The sequence below is a fragment of the Propithecus coquereli genome, unplaced genomic scaffold (assembly GCF_000956105.1).
Source record: "Propithecus coquereli isolate 6110/MARCELLA unplaced genomic scaffold, Pcoq_1.0 Scaffold140, whole genome shotgun sequence".
NCBI classification, from domain to species: Eukaryota; Metazoa; Chordata; class Mammalia; order Primates; family Indriidae; genus Propithecus; species Propithecus coquereli.
Genome location: NW_012138303.1, coordinates 662042 through 682398, shown reverse-complemented (window position 1 = coordinate 682398; position 20357 = coordinate 662042). Strand labels below are relative to the sequence as shown.

The following is a 20357-nucleotide window of genomic DNA, read 5'->3' as shown; positions in this document are numbered from 1 at the left end:
AAGCCCTGCTGGCTGCCTGCTAACCCCAGGAAGAAGCTGAAAGTCCTTTACACGTTACACAATGCTTGTCACTGCTTGGCGTGATTCCGCAGTCCACACCCAGCCCTACCCCTAATGCACTTCACACTGTGGTCACCACCACGTCCATAATCAGTGATTACAGAGACTAACACACTTCCTTCCCAAAACTCATCCATTGGCACATGCTTCTTCCTGCACTTGGAATTCTCCCATCTTCTCCCCTTTTCCTACACTCCAAGAGCCAGTTAATATATCACCTCTTCCAGGAAGCTTTTTCAACAACCCCAAACAAGTCACTTGTTGATTAATTTATCTATTAGGACAACATGTACTTGTCAAATGCCTGCTATGTGTCAAGTACTCTACAAGATGCTGGAGGTTCGGGGGTTAAAAAACAAAACAAAACAAAAACAGGAAGGTGCCTTCCCTCATGAAGCTTATGATCTAGTGTCACAGACAGACAATAAACCAATAAATATATATATTTCAAATTGCAATAAGCACTTTGAAGATAATGAACAGCACATGGTAATACAGAACCAAGGGTTTAGATAAGCTGGTTCTCTGTCCCTCTGGCTGTGCCTCTCTTAAAGTAATTTTACTCTTTTTTCAAGCATCTGTTTAATCTACGTCTCTAAATAGTCTCTGCTAGACTGCTAATACCTCAATGCTTTGTTTTATTCATTTTCGCATACCTGACACATACAGGAATTTAATAAGTCTGTTTGATTTTAAATGAGTGAGTGATTTAATTAATGAGCCAACTGTTATAAGAGTCCATTTAATTCGAAATTAGAGAAAGCCACATACAACCAGGTAAAGTGCATTCCAGTTGCTCGTGTATTACCTTAAATCTCTTGTTTCATTAAACACCAGTTTACAAATATTAAATATGGACATATATTTTATCTCTCTAAAATTGATTGGAACTAGTTTTAAGAGAACAAAATGTCAGCAGTGGTGAGAGAAATAATAAATACAATACAGGAATACTTGGTTTCCTTAAAAACTGGGATTCCATTATCATTTTAGATCCAGCCAGGGAAGGAACAAACAAGAAGGATGTCAACAGTTCTGGAAATCAGCCTCATGTGGGATCACAGTGGGATCTTTTCTAGCTAAGGCTGGGAGTTGTTTGAAAATACAACACAGTTCAGAAGAAAACTTGGAAAGGGGTTATGCAAGGAATGGACGGACAGCTGCCGGCTAGTCCCAATGGAAGTTATACTGGAAGCTCCGGATCAGATATTTAACAGTTCTGCTGCCAAATATGCAGACAGGCTCCCCGGACAAAAGTCACCAATAGCAAACCCTGGGAGCTGGAGAGAAGGGAAATGGATGCTGTCTGCCTTTTCGTGGTTCTTTGGTGGGGAAGAACGGCTACGCCAGAGGGCCAGAGGCCAGTATGGATGATGTGGGACAGGAAAGGATGGGCTAGGACGGCTTTGCACATGTGGAGGAGTTTGACAGACAGGAGCTATAGGCATACACGAGCAGCCTTCCCATACACAGACACACACTCAGGCAATCCCCAAATCCTAAAACTTCCTTCAAAACCACAGAATACTACAAACAGCTGACCATCAGAAGGCTGGCCCGAAAGCTCAAGTATCTAGCAGGTGGGGACTTGTTTTCCAAGAGCTGGTTGAACAGGACAAACTGAGAATTGTGATCTCACTGGGGTGTGAACACCAGAATTCAAGCAGCAGATGGTGTGATTTAGTGGAAAGGCCATTGGACCAGGAGTTGGAGGCTGGGGACAGATAGCATCCCAGCTTCTCTCTTCACCAACAGCATGACTTTGGGAAAGTTCTCAACCTCTTGGAGCTATAAAATGCAAGGGGAGAAAACCAAAAACCTCTACTTATTTGACTTTCAAAATTGTTGTGAGGATCTGCAGAGATAATATATGTGAAGGCTCTTTGAAAATTAAAAAGAATACTTTTTTTCCAACAAATCCTTTTATAACATTTCCTGTAAGCCAAGCACTGATCTACATGCTTTACGAACATGAACCAAAAATGACCCTTTGAGGTTGGTGCTATTATTATCCCCATTTTAGAGAGAAGAAACAGGCACAGGGCAAGTTAGACCCTTGCCCAAGGTAACACAGCTACTGAGTAGCAGAGCAAGGATTTGATCCCAGACACTCTGGCTCCTGGTTCTATGCTGTTAACAACCACACTATATTGGGTTATCGTACACAGTTCCTAAAAATACATATAAGCTTTTACTCATATATTTTTTTAAAAAAACAATAATAATATCCAATCCCGTGGAGTACTCTCTGCTTTACCAAAAGGTTTTTCATGTTCATTATCTTATTTAATTCTCACCGTAACATTTTGAGGTCATTATTATTATATTCCTTTGTACAGATGAGAAAACTGTGGCTTGGGCATCTCTTAACAACAGCACATGCGTTTCAAATTATTTCTTCAGTAATGGAGAGAGCTATGCAGTATCCAATCATTCACCTGTCTATCCCCTTCCACCTATGAACATGAATTTTTGGAAAGGAAGATCACAGCCAATAACAAAGCATAAAGAAAATAAAACCCAGAAGAAAAGGAGTGGGTGCTAATACTGGCCAGCCTTACATATAGACAAACAGGGAAGCTCCCTACAAAGTGTTATATTCATTCAGCCCAAAATTAGCTCCTCCACTACCTGTCCCATTCTAGGGCCTAAAATTCTACCATAAGATAGCCATTTCTTTGACTAAACACCCTTCCAGTTAAAAAGTACCTTCAAAAGAATAGAACATTATCACGTACGTCCCAATGTTGAATTATTTCATAACATCCTCTCCAATTTGACAGCCAGCTAAGAGAAGGCTCTAGCCTGTCCACAGAGTAATCTGAAGTTTAAAAGGGCACGAGATGGTTCAGAGCATCATGGGCAAAGCTGAGCTGAGATTCTGAGGCTAGAAAACAAGTGCTGTGGTCATATCAAGGGACCCAAGGTGCCCAGAGCTCCTGGAGAGAGAGGTGCAGGGACCAAGCAAAATTCCAGCCAAAGAGAGACTGGGAGGGGTGCCCTGGGATGTTCTTCCCTTCTGGATCTCCAAAGTCTACATCATGGCACTGCCAACTGGATTTCGTCTCCGAAGAGCCATGCCCACGCCCCTTTGAAGATGGTGGCTGTCATTACTGAGGAACACATGCACAACAGGAATCCTTGCTGCAATGTGAGGAGGAGCAAGAGGAGAAAGGGTAAGGGGGAGCCAGCAGCAGGGGAGGAAAGTCTAGATGGTTATGTTAAAACGGATTTGTTCCACTGTCAAAACCAGAAAGCTCTCCCCAAGAGCCAGCTTTAGGGAAGGAAGCCTGAAGTGACAGAGAGGGGGCGGGATGCTATTAAGGAGGTTCCTGGGAAAGGAGGCTGAAATAAAGGAAGGAGTACCAGGCAAACGGCAGGTGTGACCATAAAAATTCACCTCTGGACTGTGATGGGACAGGAATGCCTGGGGGATGCACAGATACTGGGCAATGTGTTTCTGCCAAGTCCCAGACAAAGGCTCCTACAGCCAATCTGATTCTCCAGGGCAAGGGCAGCTCTTTAAATCCAGGCCATTAGAGCACTTGCCCATTCCTGGTCTCTCCAGCAAATGTGATGGGACCCAATGACTGCCAAGCTCCTGAAAACTGTAAAAGTCACACCTTCTCCAGTCAACTGCCCATTCCCTTTTCTGTGCCCCATGCTCAGGAGAGACATCAACCTCTTCTCCACCCCCCGCCACCGGAGGTGGGGGCCCCAGGCCAAGCTGGCATCAGCTCCCACTCAGGCTCAGGCTGTCCGGGTGCTCAAACAAAGACATATTCGGGCCCTCCTGCAGAGAGAGAGGGGACTGTTTCTGGGCCCAGAGGGAGCTGGCCTTAATCTGCTGCACATTGAATGACAACAATGTTAAGAATGAAAATATGGTTTGGGGGGATAGTCCCCAGGAGCCCAACATTTTGGTATTTAAAGGAACTTTAATGAGCTTAAGAGGCTAATCTGGAGTTCAGGAGGGGGTGTTTTGTTTTGTTTTGAAAAAAAAAATCCTTTTAAAGGCTCCTGAGGCTTGATAGGGAGGAGGCAACAGAACTGTGAGTCAAGGAGTGGCTGCAGTGCAACTGAAGGGGCGGGATGGAATTAGGAGAGGAAGCTGCTCCAAAGAGCTCTTCTTATTGCAACAGTAGAACCTGGTGCTCAAGAGATAAGGATGGTTCTTTCCAGCCTGGAAAAATGCAGCATCCAGAGAAGCAGCAAAGAGTTGAAAATGAGTGATGTGTTTGCATCCTATCAGAATGCGAACCACGTTTCTCAGCAAATGACTCCTCCCGGTTTACCGGCTACAGCATCAGACTCAGGCGCTTCTCTGACTCGCCGAAACACAGCCATTTGCAGTGGTAGACATAATCTGCATCCACTAAGGTGCCAGGCACACTAAGAAAGGTTTTCAGGGGCCTCTAAATGGTCACCCAAAGAGTACTGGTCATGAGGTCACGTAAGCCTGAGAGTTTGCCTCCGCCATCTGCTCACCTGAGTCCCACCCAACAACTGGGTAGTCATGTGGCTATTATTTTGTGCATCTGAAAGGCTAATTGGGTTCTTCCAAGTGAGCAAATCAAAAGAACACTAACAAAAATGGCCTGGGATAAAAATGAGACAGTTGATGAGATGGAGTTTAAGTAATATCTGGTGCTTGCAAGAGTCAAGTTATTAATAATAGAATGCCACAGGTCATAGCAGGGTGAGAATGAGACAGGGCCAGACGTGGAGTCTCGATACAGCATGTGGTCCATTCCCAGCAAGGCTGGATGCTTAAGAGATTTTTTATAGAGAGAGAGCTTAATCGGACCTGTCAGACAAGATAGTCCAATCCATAGTGGCCAGATATCTATCAGGGCTCGTTCATTATACGACAATAATGATAAAACGCAAATCGATTGGTGTGGAGAGACACTGGAGGCCCAGAGAGTCAGAAAAGCCAGACATATTTACTGTTATCCAAAAATAGGATCCCCAAACTGGAATCTTGAAAGGCTGGAAGAGACCAAACTCTTTCATGTGACTTCAGTTACAGGACTAGGAAAAGCATGGTCCATTTTGTATTTTTAGTTGTTATGACATTATGGCGCAATAATGGGGAATCTGGCAGTGGTTTCATTAAATTCTAGCTAATCTGTGCATGGCAGCAAGACGACAAGCTCTACAGATGACTTGCTTGCCTTGGTTTGCCACTGAAAAGAACAGCACAGAGGTAGGCTTTCAAAATCCTTTTTTAACTACCCAGATGGGGCTATTTGTGATGGGACCAAGTATACCCACAGGGTAGAAAACTGATATAGGGCCACCGTTTTACTCCTTACATAATGTCTTCACTAATACTTCAGCGTTTCTGCTGCATTCCAATTGCTTCTGCTGTCTAATGCCAAGAGAAACTTAATCTGTATCCTAAGTCTCATTTTATTTATTTTCAGTAGTGTGAAAACAAACATGTAGCAAGATTACAGTGTTTACACCTCCTTTTTAGCCAATATAGCTCTAATCCTCCCGTTAATTAATGCCAGGGCCATAGCAATTTTATTAATTTCATCTTGTTTAAAAATACAGAGACAGATAATTGTGCTTTACTAAAATAACTATTTGACATTTGGGAGGTGTTCGCTTCATTTTAGCAAGACGGTTATCTAGGTTTCGTTTAGTAAATGACGGAGACACAAAGCTGCAGTCGACGTTGGTCAATGATAACATAACTAATTCTAACTGTGATAAATTGACTAAAACGCCCCATATCATGCTAATCAAAAGAGACTATGGAGAAAATGTAAATCCTAAGAAGCACCAAGCCAGAGTCTTTCTTGGTTCCAGAAAACAGGCCATTCTAAGGAGCACAAGGGAGAAAAGTGTATCTTTTTTCTGTCCTCTCTGACATTTGCTCCAGAACCTTTTCAATACTTTGCTTACCAACTTCCCCAAACCGAGTCTGAAAAGGCTGCTGGCAATGACACTGTTCTAATGTTCCTAAAAGAGTTTCAGAAAAACATAGAGGGTGTTCCGAAGGGGAAGTCTCAGGCACTTTGGAAGTAGGACAGAGCCCTCTCCCATCCAGGAATCTTTCTGCGTCATGCAGAGGGTAAAAGAGGCAAACCTCACCCCATCCAGCCCCCAGCCCTCTTTATCTCAACCTGGGAGTGGCTTATCTGAGGACTTTTCTCTTTCCAAAGAGGTGAAAGAACATTTAAAAATCCATGTCAGAAAAATAAACAAAAAAAAAAAAAGAAGAAGAAGAAGAAAGAAAGAAAATATTGAATAATACTGAAGTAGAACTAAGATTTCATTGTTAGGGCAGAAATTATTTTTAAATCTTTCTATTGTGGATATGATTGCACTTTTTTCCCCATAATCCATTTCCCTGTGTTGTACAACTGTACTTAATAATCAAGGTAACATGATTCAATATTGGATATTTTGAACTTGATAAAATTCAACAATATTTTATAATATGCATTACTCTAAAAAGCTTTATTAAATTTTGTATTATATCATGAGTATTTTAAAGCCGTGTCTATTTTCTCACTTCTAAACATTACAATCCAAATAATTTCTTTAACTATAAAAAATAATTAGCTGATGATTTATTACATGGAATTGTTCTCATTAGAGAAACGGTACCTGCTCATTAGTTCCAAAAACCTTCCCAGATTTAAAAAGCAACAATGAAGAGGCCTCCTGAAATTAGTAAGAGTTTGTTGGTTAATACAAAGGTTATAAATAAGAAAGATGAAACTAAAAAGCAAGAAAACAATGAAGAATCAGAAAAGCTCTTGTCACTGATATCCAAATATCAAAAGCTGCTTCCTACCCAGGTAGATAACAAAAGTCCCAAAACTCTACAGTATGTAAAACCAGACTGGATAAATAACTGTTTTAAATGTGTTCCATTTATGTAAGGATCAAACAAATCCCATAAGCCTACTCTAAAAAGGAATGTTCATATCTAGTATTTTAATTCCCAGAATACTATTAATATCTACTTCTGCTATCTAGTTTTATTTCAAAATTTTGAGTCTTGGATTCCAAGAAAGTCTTACCCAGGGACCAATACATAGAAAAAGAGAAAACACCTCTGAGCGAGGAATGTTTCCAATCACCCTCTAAAATTAAAAAGAGAGAGAGAGAGAGAGAAGCTGCCTGCGCAAACATAGCCATAACCCATGGACTGTGCTTGTGCCGAGCTAAGCCCCCTGCAATTTAACACAGACGTCAGTTTATTACCTAGCTGTGTTTGATTCTTATATTCCTTAAATTTTATTGTGCCCGGAGCAGTGCCAACAAAAGATAAAGCAAAAATCTAACAATTGCCTCTGTAATTTCATCTGTGGGCCACTTTTATGAGTAACTGCATGCCCAATTTTGATCTCCAAGTAATGTCACTGTAATAAAACCAAATGCATTGCTCCTTACACACACCCCTCCTACACCAGCTTGATAAAACGCAGAATTAGTTCATTACTGACCCTAATAGATATCATTACCTAAGTCGTTTTCACTGTGGAATCAAAAGAAAGACACAGAGAAAACTCTTAAGTGTGACATCCACTCCCCACCCCCTTTTTTTCCCCTTTCTTTGGAAAATTGGTCTGCTCCAAAGGAGAGGGAAGGAAATATCAACCCGCTCTCTGAGGAAAGGTTTCCCAAGGCCTGTGATTTGCTGACATGTGGGGAATTACGATGTTGTGAGAACAGCCCTGATGACAGCAATACTATTCCACATTGCTCCTAGGATGTGCAGAACAATCCAAGGGATCATGATAAACTTCATATGTGAGGGGAGAGGCCCCGCCTGGCCCACGCAGCGCCAGGCACATGAAAGAAACAATCTAAACTTGATTTAAGTGTGGGATCCCTTCCAGAAGGCTTAATTATCTATTGTATTACCACGTTCCCGTTATTCAGCAGTCTCTTCCACCTCAGACTGAAGTCCAACTGCAGAATTTGTTTGGAACACATTCAGGGAAAACTCCAAACTAACCAGATCATAGAGGACTCAGTTAAACAGGGAACAACAGTTATATAAATAGAAGTCCCCTAGGCTGGAAAATATTTTGGTTGTCTGCTAACTTTCAGGAACATTGAAGACAGTTGAATCCAGTTTTTAAACAGTCACACCTATCGCACCCTAACGTTTCATACGGCATGTACAGCTTCATCGATTGCATAAATGTCGCCTCCGGTTCTTAATTTCTGAGCATTCATAAATCAGTGTTCTACACTCTTGCTTTAAATGCTTATTTGTTTTGGGCAATCAGAAGACAAATTATTCCTAAGGGTGTCATAGTACATGAGACAAATAATCAAAGATCCTAAAGTCTTCAAATGAATGGTTGTGTGTCTAAGACACCACTGTCAATTCAATGTTTTTTAATTTAAAAAAATGTAGGGCTTGACATCATGAAGGTGTAACAATTAATTGATAGAATGAAATTTTCACTTTTTAACTGGCCAACACCATGGATACATAGCTGATAATTCAAACGCAAAACTGCCCAACAGCCAGAAATGCACATATGCATGGCTAAAATAAATACGATGAATCTGCTCTGTTAATATTATGTTTATGATTGTCATAGAAAACTGGACATTAGCTATATATTCTTCCATTTAAATGTGTAGAAATAGTATTTGAACTTCATGAATTTTGGAGACCAGGGTGCTGCCTGTCTCTTCATTTTTTATTAAGTGTTCCCTACGTTACCAATAACATTGTCCTACCACTTAACTTCTGTCTCATTTTCTTTCTCCCCTCTCTCAAATTTTTTAAAAAGCCACCAAAAAAAGCAAAGCTATTTTTATAAATGTAGCTTTTAAAGAGAAAAAATGATTTCTGTGACTATTTCATGACTATTGTTTAAAATTGAGTTGTATCCCTCTGGAGGATAAATATCTGGCCACTCCAGATAGTTTCTGTGCAAACCTAGTCCTGCACTCTGAGTAGAGGGAGCTGCTGAGAAATGCTTGATAGTTAGGCAACACAAGTGGAAAAGTGCTTGGCTATAAGCCTCCTGAAGGCAGGCTCTGAGACTTTTTCTCACTATCCTCACCTCATCTAGCCCAGTGTCTTGCATATAAAAGCTCCACAAAACTTGTTAAATAAAGGAATTTGCCCTGAGCCTAATTTTTTACAAAAAGCAAAACAAAACAAAACCACCCTTCCTTTCTCTCCTGCAGCACTACCATGCAGACTAACACCATTAACATGATTGAATGTATTAATACCCTATTTTGTTGGAAAAAGAATGGGATTTGGATGCGGGGTAGAGTAGAAAAAAAGGAATTTTTAAAAGAAATAAATTAATCTAAATTAACCTAACAAGCCATTGATAGGCTGGGCACAGACCAGGACTGCTAACATGCCCTGAGCTAAAGAGGACGTGCAATTCGATTTTGGACATCGGTATTTCAAAAAATATTTTTAAATTAAAATGAAAATTCTTCACTGTAACATCAACACCTCTCTGAACAATGTAGCTTATATCCCTCTATAAAATCTTCTCGGTTCTGGCCAACAGCTGCCAAGTTGATCCCTCCAATTTTCCCTTTGCAGAAATAGCTTTGTGAGGAGAGAACTGACCCTTAGGAGCTAATAAGCCCGAACCGCGCCAAACCTGGAGGGATGAAATGGAAGGGACATTGTTGTGTTAAGTACTTTACGACAACTGTTTCTTCTCCTCTTGACACAGCCTGACTTCCTTAAAGAAGATTTGACTGGCCAGACAGCTGTGTTGACCCTTAAGCCTTCTTTGATTCGTGATTTTTTTTTTTTAACAAACAGAATAGAAATTCACAACCCAAATCCTTTCCTAAGCTCCAATACTTGTGAATTTGCTAGTGTTGTGCCTGAATGATGTGGACACTTCAGTAATCTATAAGCAGAAAGTTAAAGATTGGGCCCACACAATACCCGCGAACCTTTGGATGAAAAGCAAAGGGGTGGGAGGGCAGTGAGCAATCTACCAGAAGCTTTATTCAAAGGTGATACTTGAAGTTGTGTGGGCAAAATCTGCTTAGTTACCTAAAAATCACACTTTTCTCTCAGACACTGTGGCAATAAACAGACAACCAAGAACAGAGACAGGCATATCTTCTTTCAAAACGTTAAGCATAATTATCACTTCGGGAACATGGTCATAAGGACTGTTCACTTCCTTATATATCTCTGTATTGTCCAACTCATCCAAAACCAAGCACATATTTTAGTCCTGAAAAAAAGTTATTAATCTTTTCAAAACAACAACAACAAAATGTCTAGTACCCTCTCCAACTGGGGGGAAATTCAAGCATTTTAAGCAAAGGACCACTGAGTGGCAGAAGTAATTTTTTTTCCTGTGGTCACAAATCACTTTGTCAGTTTTTAGAATACCTCATAGCCCAGACAACACGGAAAAGAAGATATTTCTGTTCTTTCTCAGTGCTTTTTGTTACATTGGAACTTCTCCTGCACCCCCCCTTTCATTGTATGTTTTTAGTAACAGGATAGGAACTGATTTTGACTCGCACTAACCCTCCTTGGATTATCCGCATATAGCTCCCTTTTATTCACCAGTGACAAATGTAGAATGATCCTGCGCGTGCACGCGCGCTCACACACAGTCAGAATATACCAGTCCCAATGTGCAAAAACACAGGCCTCGGATTCGGGCGCTTTTCTTTCCTCGGTAACCTTCACAGCCCTGCCAAAGCAATGCCCCTATTCATTAGCCATTTTCGCAAGGAAAAGCCCGTGGAGAATAAGGAAATTCTTCCACCTCCCACTCCCTGGCCTCATCCAGGCTTCAGGCATCACAGAAATCTAGATTCGAAATAATCCACTTTCTTAAAGACCTGCGTCCCGATTCTCCTCAAAACGCATCAGAACGTTCGTGTGAACCGGAGGGAACAGAACCCGCTCCGCGGCAGAGGAGTATACCCCGACCGGACCTCGGTGAAGGCTTAGGTTGGAGGACAGGGCTTCAGGTCGGGCCTCAACTACTGGTCTAACAGCCCCTGGCCCGAGGGCTTTGCAGAAACCCGGGAGGGAGGCAGGGAGAGGAAAGACGAACACATTGTGCGCTTAGCTTCGAGCGGCAGCAGCGCGGTTTCCGAGTCCAATCTGTCCGGACTCCAGGGGACAAACCGCAGCCGGAAATGCGGACAGGGGACAGAAAGCCCTGGGGTCAGTACAGCTTCACCGCCCGGCACCGCCAGGCACAAGCGCGCGGTGGTGCAGGCGCCAGGGTAAGACCGAGTGGGAACGAACAAGGAGACACTGGTCACTGCAGCCCGCAGAGCACCCCGAGGAACAAGGGGACCAAGCTTGAAGGGGTCGGAGGCCCCTGACAAAGCGTGGCCTCTGGGAATGACCAAGTCGGGGGAAGGGGTCCGGGAGAACTAAAAACTAGCCAAGCGGCCAGGGGAGGGGAGCGATCGCGCGCACTTCTGCGGGACGCGGGCCATGGCTGCGCGCACGGATCTCTGTCACTCCTCGCTCCCGCCGGGAGTGTACAGGACTGGGATGAAGCGGACCTCTGCGTCTCTGGGAGTGCGGGTGACTCCTGAGCCTTTCAGAAGCGGGGGCGGAGAGGGAGGTAAGGGAGGACAACGTCGCCGGCGCACACTGGTGCTAGTGCGTGGGGAGCGCCCCCGCCGCGCGGACACTTACTTTTCGTAGTCGTACTTGCAGTAGAGCTTCTTGTCCCGGTAGAAGCAGGTGGTCTCCAGGGGCTCTTTGCAGGAGGCGCACTGCACGCACTGCTCATGCCAGAAGCTGTCGTTGAGCCGCAGCAGAAACCTGTCCAAGATGACCCGCTGACAGCCCTCGCAGACAGACTTGGGGCTCACCGCTCTGCCTGCAGCCGCAACAGACGTTCGCGGGTGAGCCGCCCCGGCTGGTCGGCCCTGCCAAACCCGGCCGGACCCGCTCCCGATCCCTTCACACCCGCGGATGTCCCGCGCGTCCCCCACCCCAGGGAGCCCTCTGCTAATCAACCAAGCCGAGACTTGGAAAAATCAAATCAAGTGGCATTTCTAATAAACAGGGACAATGTGGGAAGGTTTAAATCCTAGCCGGGGAACAGGGCGGAAATCAATAAGTGCCCTTTAATTATCAAATACACCCAGGTATGCGCACAAACGTGCGCGCATCAGTAAAACTAGATAACAAATAAATTGTACTCCCAGGTTTATAGCGTCGTAATTAATCATTAAAACACTCACTATGCTTGTCTCTGGTGACTATTTTTAAACTGAGAATGAGTAAAAATAATTTGTTTGGTTTTGTCTTTTGTTAAAATGCAATTCTATTCTATTTTTGATGGAAACTTTAACAGGTCTCTCTTCTCTTCCTGAAAAGTCCTGTGGCTACAGTAAAATACCGACTTGCCCCCAGGCAAACCCAGTATTGTTCAAACCGATGAACCCTAAACCGCAGCGTCTTAACTGGCGTGCAAGTTACAGATGGCTTTTTTTTTTTAATAATTAAGAAGCGTCAAAAGAGAGGGCAGAAAAAAATAGGGGGAAGAAGCAGGCCGCGGAGACGCCGCTTAGTGTCCCGGCCACGACTCCAGAAACCAAACAAGCTCAGCAGCCGTGCGTGGAGGCGAAACGGTCCCCAAAGCGACTCAGTGCGAGCAGGGAATCCACTCCCTCCCACCTCTTGGACTTTTTATGTTTTGTTCCCTTAGTTTGCTGGGGTGAGGGTGATTGCTTTTTTTCAAGGGAGGACGCTTAGCCGCATTAGTCTGCACATTTCACTGCTGTTTAGAGAAGTCCTGGTTCCCCAGGAACAACATTCGCGCGTGGTGTCCCAAAGGGCCTGACCCTTCCCCGTTGCCCTGCTACACTCATCTCGATTTCCCTTTCAGGGGCCGGGCCGCGGGCTGGTGAGCTGTGCCGCCGCTTTGGGGAGCGGGCAAAGAGGGCTAGGAAAAGCAGCGAGGTAGTTCTCAATTTTAAAATTCTTTCTTTCTGTAGGGTCTCGGCGTCCTGGGCCACGACCCAGGCGTTAGGAGCGGACACCGGTCTGGCCGAGGACACAGGGCGACGCCGGCTGTGTACCTAAATCCGCACGCGCCGCCCGCCGGGGCAGTGCTGACTCTGGCCTCCCCGAGGCTGGACAGAGTCCCTACGTTCTCGAAAGCGGGGTTGAAAGAGGGGAGAGCAGTGTACGTGATTTCGTCTCATCTGGGGTGCGGGGCGGGGAGATTCCTCTGTGGATATGGTTTCTCCAGCCGAACTGTCTCCTCCTCCACATTCATCCCACTCTAGCGGTTCCGAGTGAAGCCAAGAGGCAAGAGGTTTAAATGACAAAACGAAAAATCCCTCCAGCTAAAAAATAAAATAAAACGCCCGCTCCCCAAACTTGAAAATCACTAAGGACGGGGCGGAGGAGGGGGACGGAACCAGCATCCCTGGCCTGAGCTCCTCGAGACCCGCGTGTGGACACTCTTCAGGGGCCCTTGACTCGCTGCTCCTCTGCAATCGCTGGGAAGGAGTTGGGGAGGGGGCGACCCACCGGACCCGGGATCCAGCTCCAGTTAATTAAAGCCGAGGCAAGGGCCCTGCCGCGCAGGCTAATCCCCGCGCTGCGCTGCCCACCGGCCCGGAAAAGTCTCTCCGTCGTGCCCAAGGCTGAAATTGGGGCTGGAGTTGGTGGGGCGAGAAGCCGCCTCGAACTTGGACGCTCTGGGCCTTGGGTCTCGGATGCTCGCCCCTAGGCCGCGGAGAAGAGGGTGGCATTTATGAGACGTCGATCAGCTCTGTGATTAAAAATCCAGCCCCGGGTATTTTTAATCACTTGCCACTCACGCGCCTACGAACAGGCTCGCCCGCCCCTCGCCGCTTTGGGGAATTCGGTGCCCAGCTCATGTGGCCTGGGGCAGCTTGTTGATTGTATTTGGGTAGGGAAGACCCACAAGGACTGAAGAACAGTGAGTGGGCTCAACTGAGTGCATGAAGCCGGGCGCTAGCTCCCCCATCGCCGATCGGGTCCCAGCCAGCTGGCCTCCAGAGCTCGGGGCTTGGCGGAAATTCGGGTGCATAGAGGGTGCGCCCCGTAAGCGTGGCCTGAACACTCACCCAGCAGCGAGGAGAAGGAGGCCGAGGTCTCGATAGCACTTTGGAAGTTCTCCTCCATCTTCAGGCCGTCCAGCATGTTCGGGCAGAGCTGGGAAGACCTGCAGAGGAGAGGAAACGATGCGTCTGGCGTCGGTGCCCGCTGGGACTCGGCGCCCGCAGCCGCCGCACTCCTGGGAAAGAACGGAGGGAGTGACCAGGGCGACCAGAGTGAGCAGGGAGAGTAGAGTCCAGCCAAGAGAAACGCAGGGTGGGAGGAGAGACAGTCACAGCGCACTGCTCTGACTGATCTGATTTCACATGAAGTCTACGCGTTATGTACTTAGGCCTCCGCCCCCCAACTGCGTTTCTCCTTCTCCTGCCCGCCCCCCCTGCCCCAGCACCTCTGTCCCCAGCCCAGGCTTTCCATCCCGAGTCCGACTCCGCCCCAACCTATACGAACGTGGGTCCTAGGGACGTCTCTGCAGGAACCCAGCTACTGGGGTATGATGGGGATAAAAGGAGTGGGTGCCCTCCCTCGCGCAGCGAGCGGGTCTAGGCACGCGGGAAAACGGGGTCAGCGACTCGCGTTGCGACCCCCCGGTTGCAGCCCTCACCTGCCCGGGACCGGGAAGGGGCAGAGTAAGGGGCCGGGAGAGGGTCCCGCCTGCTTCCGGACTCTCGGCGCTGCGCTCTAGCGGGGGGTTGGGGGGCGCGCGGGAGCCGGCGTGCGGGGCGCGCGGGGAGGTCTTCCCGCCGGTCGGCCAGTGCCGGGAATGTCTGCAGGAGCAAAGGAGTCGCCTCAGGGAGGAGCCGTGGCTGGCCCGGCTCACTCTTGGATGCATTTCAAATCAACTTTCAGAAACACGCCCGCCAGAGCCAGAGCCGGAGCCTCGGAACCCGCAGCCCTGCTTACCTGATAGGCGAGCTCTCTCTCCCAGCCGCTGGAGCTCAGTGAAGTCGGGGAGCGCAGCAGGAAGCTACGGCCGAGGAAGGCGTCGCCCCGAGACTCCAGCCGAAGCAGCCGCCCTCGGCTCCGGCGGGCCGGGGAGGGAGCCTGAGCGAACTCCGGCCGCTGGCTCCGCTCCTCGGCGCGCCCGGGCCGAGCCGGGCCGTGGTTGCGAGCGGCTGGCCTTCTCGGGACGTCCCGCCAGCCCGCGTCGCTCCTCAGCGGGGAGGGAAGGGCCGGATGCTTCTGGGAGGCTAGGAGGGAAGGCGGAGGCCCGGGGTCCTGGGTGCGAGTCGGCCCCGCTTCGCTGGGGCGGATCTCGCCGCTTCTGACAGGGGCCGCGGCGCTGGCTGCGTGCGCGGTGGAGGGAAGGGGGTGGGGTGCGCGGGGCGGGGGGCTGGCAGCGCGTCCAGTAGCGGGGCCTCGATGCTCCCTTTCCCAGCCTGGCCGCGCGGTCCACCTCGAGGCCGCTACCGGGTGCGCTCCGCCGCCGCTGCGACCTCCCGTGCACGAAAAGTTTCCTTCCCTCCACGGGTAACTGTTAACTCGGGGCGCCCTGGCCCCGTCGCTACCCACGACCCCACGCCCCAGCTGGACCTTAGTGGAGATCTCCGCGCCACCTGGACCGCGGCGCGGGCCCGCAGGTTTCCCCGCCCCTCTCCAACCACTGCAAGTGATAAAAGCACGACAATCCTCACCCGGGCCTCGAGAAGCACCAAGAAGCTGTTTGTCGCGTGTGATTGCGGGCCCCAGCGGCTCCGAGCTCTTCAAACCCTTCTTCATGACCCGGGGGCTCTCACAACTTGCCAGCTTCCCTTGGGCTCGAAACTAGTTCACTGATGGGGTGCGCTGATGCCACAGGACCCACGGCCAAGGCTGGAATTAGGCTCCTGGGAGAAACTAGGTGGGCTCTGACCTCCAGATGACGGACCTGCAATGCCACTGAGCAGGAGTCGGCTAAGGGAGCATTCTTAGGGGAGCTAAGTACCTGGGCGGGGGGATGTTAATTCCCTATACCTCCTAACTTTAGCTCACAGTGACAGACCCTTAGCCCCTCTAGGGGCAGGAACAAGGTCTCCTCTGTGTATCCCAGGAGGTTAGCATGTTGCCTGGCCCCAAGTGGACGTTCAACAAATAAATCATAACACTGGCTAAGGTTTATCTAACATTTATTTTGTGCCAGCCTTGGTTACATAGTCAACTCGCGTGATCTTCCCAGCAACGCTATGAGGTGGAGACAATCACTATCCCAGTTATCACAGGCCAGAGAAATGGAGCAGCGCTTGAGGAATCTATGTCCCATCATCTGAATACCATGGAAAGGGCCAATGCACTGGGATTCTCTGGGGCACCCTGGGTTCCGAAACTGAAATGAACTGCATTGAAACTGGCAGGCACTTTGGCAAGGTGAACCATAGCAGCGGAGATGCCACATATCAAGGGTTTTTCTACTACCTTCTCCAAGGACAGAACCACTTTCTAACTCTTTTAAAAAAAGCGCTGGCAGCAAGTCACTCATAATGTGCTTAGGAGTAGTGACCCCACTCGCCATTATAAGTTCTTTCTGCCGGCAGGCGCAAGCCAAACACTGAATATGACTTCAGAGCAGCAAGAGAAAATGGCAAAGAGTTTAATACTTTATATTTGAATGCTGCTTTATACTTTTTAGGGTACTTTCACATACATGACTTTGCTTGATCTTTACAACAAACTTGTGAGGTAGGCAGAACAAATAGTTTTATCCATTGTTTCAGATGAATCTTTGGAGCTTAGCATGGCTGGGAGATTTCTCTGATGTTGCCCAGATGGGTAATGGCTAATACCTGACCTTTGTCCTTTCTGTCACCCCAAGTAGACCAGGGTATTTATACATATGTGTGTGTGTGTGTGTGTGTGTACACACATATATAGCGAATATTCTTAAGATAAAAATAAGATATATAGTAGAAGTTAGGCCAGAAAAATTGCAGTAAGGCAAATACAACCATAAGGAATATTTTTAAATACCCAGCAGAGTTTTGGCTTCATTAAAGGTCTTGAATTTATGAAATATGTTTAACTAGTGGTAAAACTGTTCCTTTTAGTGAATATCCTGAAAGTGGATAAATCCTCATGTGATCTGAGACCCAAATCTTTCTAACAATTCTTATGTCTCAAAGGCAGCCTGACTGATTAGTGTAGCTCACTCAAGTTTTTGGTGAGAATGTCTTTCCCCACCTGGCCATTGGGCACTTCAGGATGGGGGCTGTATCTCATAATTACATTTATAAGCCCTACCATTTTAGCCAGTTACATATATGTGATAAACAAATACCATTTGCTTGGCTGGGGGATGAGTGGCGTTCTCACTATGGTCCGGAAGCACTGCAGTGAAGTGTCAGGAATTAAAGGACCTCGGTTCCATTCCCAGTTCTGCCAGAGTCCAGAGGGCCCTTTGTGCCCTTCTCTGGACACCAATTCCTCTCTCTGGAATGAAGGGGCTATTCTATGTGGTCTGCAAGGCCTTCACAGCCTAAAGTTTGTGAAATCAGACTGGCTTTGGCCAGTGAGGCTGGCTGTAGAACCAATGATCCTTGCAGTGTGCTGGGCAATGGTTGTCTAGGTGTAGACTGGCCTGATGTGTCTAAACCAACCAAGACACAGCTTGTTTATTTAACCTCTTTTGGTGAAGTGGGAATCATGAATCCCACTCCCACCCCAGGATGGTTTCAATTGGCCTTAGCCAACTTGTTGACATGGATGGACAGTGAGTCCCCAGGACCCATCTGTGAAAGCTTCTCCTGACCATACCTCATGGGTTTCCTGTGGTTTAAATCCAAATGCTACGATTTTACCTTTTTAATGAATGAAGCTGCCACAGAGCCACTGTCCAGAGGCCTACATGAAGAATAAGCCGCATTCTCCCTTTTATCAGAAAGAAGAATTTCCTTCTGAGAATTCGTGGAAGTGAGGTAAATATGCTTCTGAGGGGACCCAAAAAATTACACTTTTAGAGTTGGAAGTGATCTTAAAGAGCATCTCGTCCAACTGTTTTGTTTGTAATGGGTCAAAATGCATTTCCCTAGAGCTTCCACCCTGTGGCCCACTGATTCCTCAGGGCTGGCCATTCAGAAAGTCAAATCCTCCTTCTAGTAATAAAACCTTCACATGAGGGCAGCACTGCTCTCGCCCCCCTGTCCACTTTCCTCTGAACCTGATCCAGTTTTTCGGTCTCTCATAAATCATGGCACCAGGACTTGCTGCGACTTTCCAGTGATAGTGTGTTCAGGACCTTTCTCGAGCACTGTAACACCCAGGAACGGGCCTGAGTTTGCACTGGCATTCAGTGGCTGCTGTGGGACTCACATGGGGTGTATCACTAGCAAAACCTCTTCAGTCCTGTTCCACATGGGTGGCTGCTACGGCACATCTCTGCCACGTTGCATTTGTACCACTGGTGTTTGGATCCAAGTGTGGAAACTTGCATTTATCCCTGCTAAGGGAAGGGTGGCTGTTCCAAACATCAGAAATCGTGCAACTTCAAGCAGATTCCAAGAGATCCAGGAACTATGTCTCAAGCCTAGTCCTTTGCTTTGGGGAGAAAATGTGGGGCCTTTGCCAGGTTGCTCTGGAAGCTGCCATCACTGGAGGAAGACAGGCCAATAAGTGGGAGTATCTATGGGGCCCGGAGAGTGTGCGGGGACCTTGTAAGCTGGGGGTACTTCTCCGAGTGGGAGGTTCTCCCCATCCTGTGCTGGTTCTCTCCATCGTCTGTCTTTAGTCCAATAGCAAATTGTAGAAGATGGGAGTGAGACGTGCAGACCAGCTGTGGAGCTTAGCCTTCTATGGCAGAAAACAGAGAAGCGAAAATATCAGACTCGTGAATCTTTGTGGCTGAGATCTGGGGAGAGGAGAGCAGATCGGATGGGATCGTGGAGCCAGAGACCAATGCTCAGTGGGAGGGAAGAAGAAAAGGAGGGGCGGACATCCTGTTGTAGAGTGGAGATGACAGGAACACGTTTTTTTACTTTCCTTTTCTTGCTCTCATTTCTGTGTTTTATTAAGGGAAACACAAAGGGAAAATTGTGTTATTTGTTAAAAAATGTCCAAGTGCATTTCAAGCGAGAGGAAAAGAAGCAGAAACATTACTGCCTAGACAGAGACGGCAATATTCTAACAGAGGCAGCCAGCGCCTGGCGTGGTGGGGGGATGCACTTGAACTACACCCTACCCTGACCTCTGGATTACTTACCCATGAATCCCTGGTCCTGTGATGACATTCAGATCTTTCAACAGAGCTAGAGGACCAGGTGCCTCTGTGCTTTCTGGGGTGAAAGGGGACCTCCCAAACCAGCTGCTGCAGTTGGAGGGAAGTCAGGCAATGCAAATGTGGGTTCCTCCCTAAGCACAAGCCAGATTCTCCCACCAGCCTGGCAAGGACAGCCCCAGGCAAAGAGGAGACTTGTCCAGGCTAACAAAGGTACCATTTAAAGCACCGCATTCTTTGGACCTCGCAGTAGAATTATCTGCGTGCCCACTTTATCTTCCCTTTGGACTGTGCGCACCTTAAGAAAATGATCCATGTCAGACTCACCTGTGATTCTCCTGAGCACAGCACAATGCTTCGCATGCCAAACAGACCCAGGAATAGTTATTGACTAAGTAGACAGTGCCCTAAAGTTGTAGTCTACTCCATGGCATGACTGGAATGGAATGCACGGGCTGTGGAAATAGAGAGCCCTGAGTCCAAATGCCAGCTCTGACATTTGTAAGCTGTTCAATCTTCAATTATGCCACCTGTCTGTGTTTCAGTTTCCTTATCGGTACAAGAAAAGGACTAAGATATTCCTCAAGAGTTACTGTGACAGTCAATAGAGACGATGGCTGTGAAACATCCAATGATCTACCTGGTTAACTTAATGTTCAAACAGCCTGTAAGTGTTTCTCTAACTCCCCATGACTGAGTGCATACAGATTGGGAAGGAAAATCACCACCTTGGCTTTGCTCTGTTCTCATGAACAAACAGGAACCACACCAGCATTCAGACAGAGTCCCTGTGTCTGGTGATAGCAGTTGTCACTGTGCAAGTGAGGCGCTTCTGTGCTGGGGTGGGCTGTGACTACACCTGGGAGGTAGCATTGCAGGGCAGTTAAGAACATGGGCCCCGGCCAGGTCGGGCGCGGTGGCTCACGCCTGTAATCCTAGCACTCTGGGAGGCCGAGGCAGGCGGATCGTTCTTAGCTCAGGAGTTCAAGACCAGCCTGAACAAGAGCGAGACCCCGTCTCTACTAAAAATGGAAAGAAATTAATTGGACAACTAAAAATATA

At 47.3% G+C, this 20357-nt stretch overlaps 1 protein-coding gene across 1 annotated transcript in view; it reads right to left on the bottom strand.

The window, feature by feature from the left end:
- The window catches only part of LMX1A (LIM homeobox transcription factor 1, alpha), a 148644-nt gene extending 133266 nt beyond the window's left edge, over window positions 1–15378 (bottom strand). Inside the window, exons 1-3 of the mRNA XM_012639537.1 lie at window positions 15017–15378; window positions 14125–14222; window positions 11711–11897 (exon numbers count right to left, since the gene is read on the bottom strand). Of these exons, the coding sequence (XP_012494991.1) occupies window positions 11711–11897; window positions 14125–14200 (263 nt within the window). The 5' untranslated portion in view covers window positions 14201–14222; window positions 15017–15378. The remainder of the gene's footprint in view (window positions 1–11710; window positions 11898–14124; window positions 14223–15016) is intronic.
- Between the last annotated feature and the right edge of the window lie 4979 nt (window positions 15379–20357).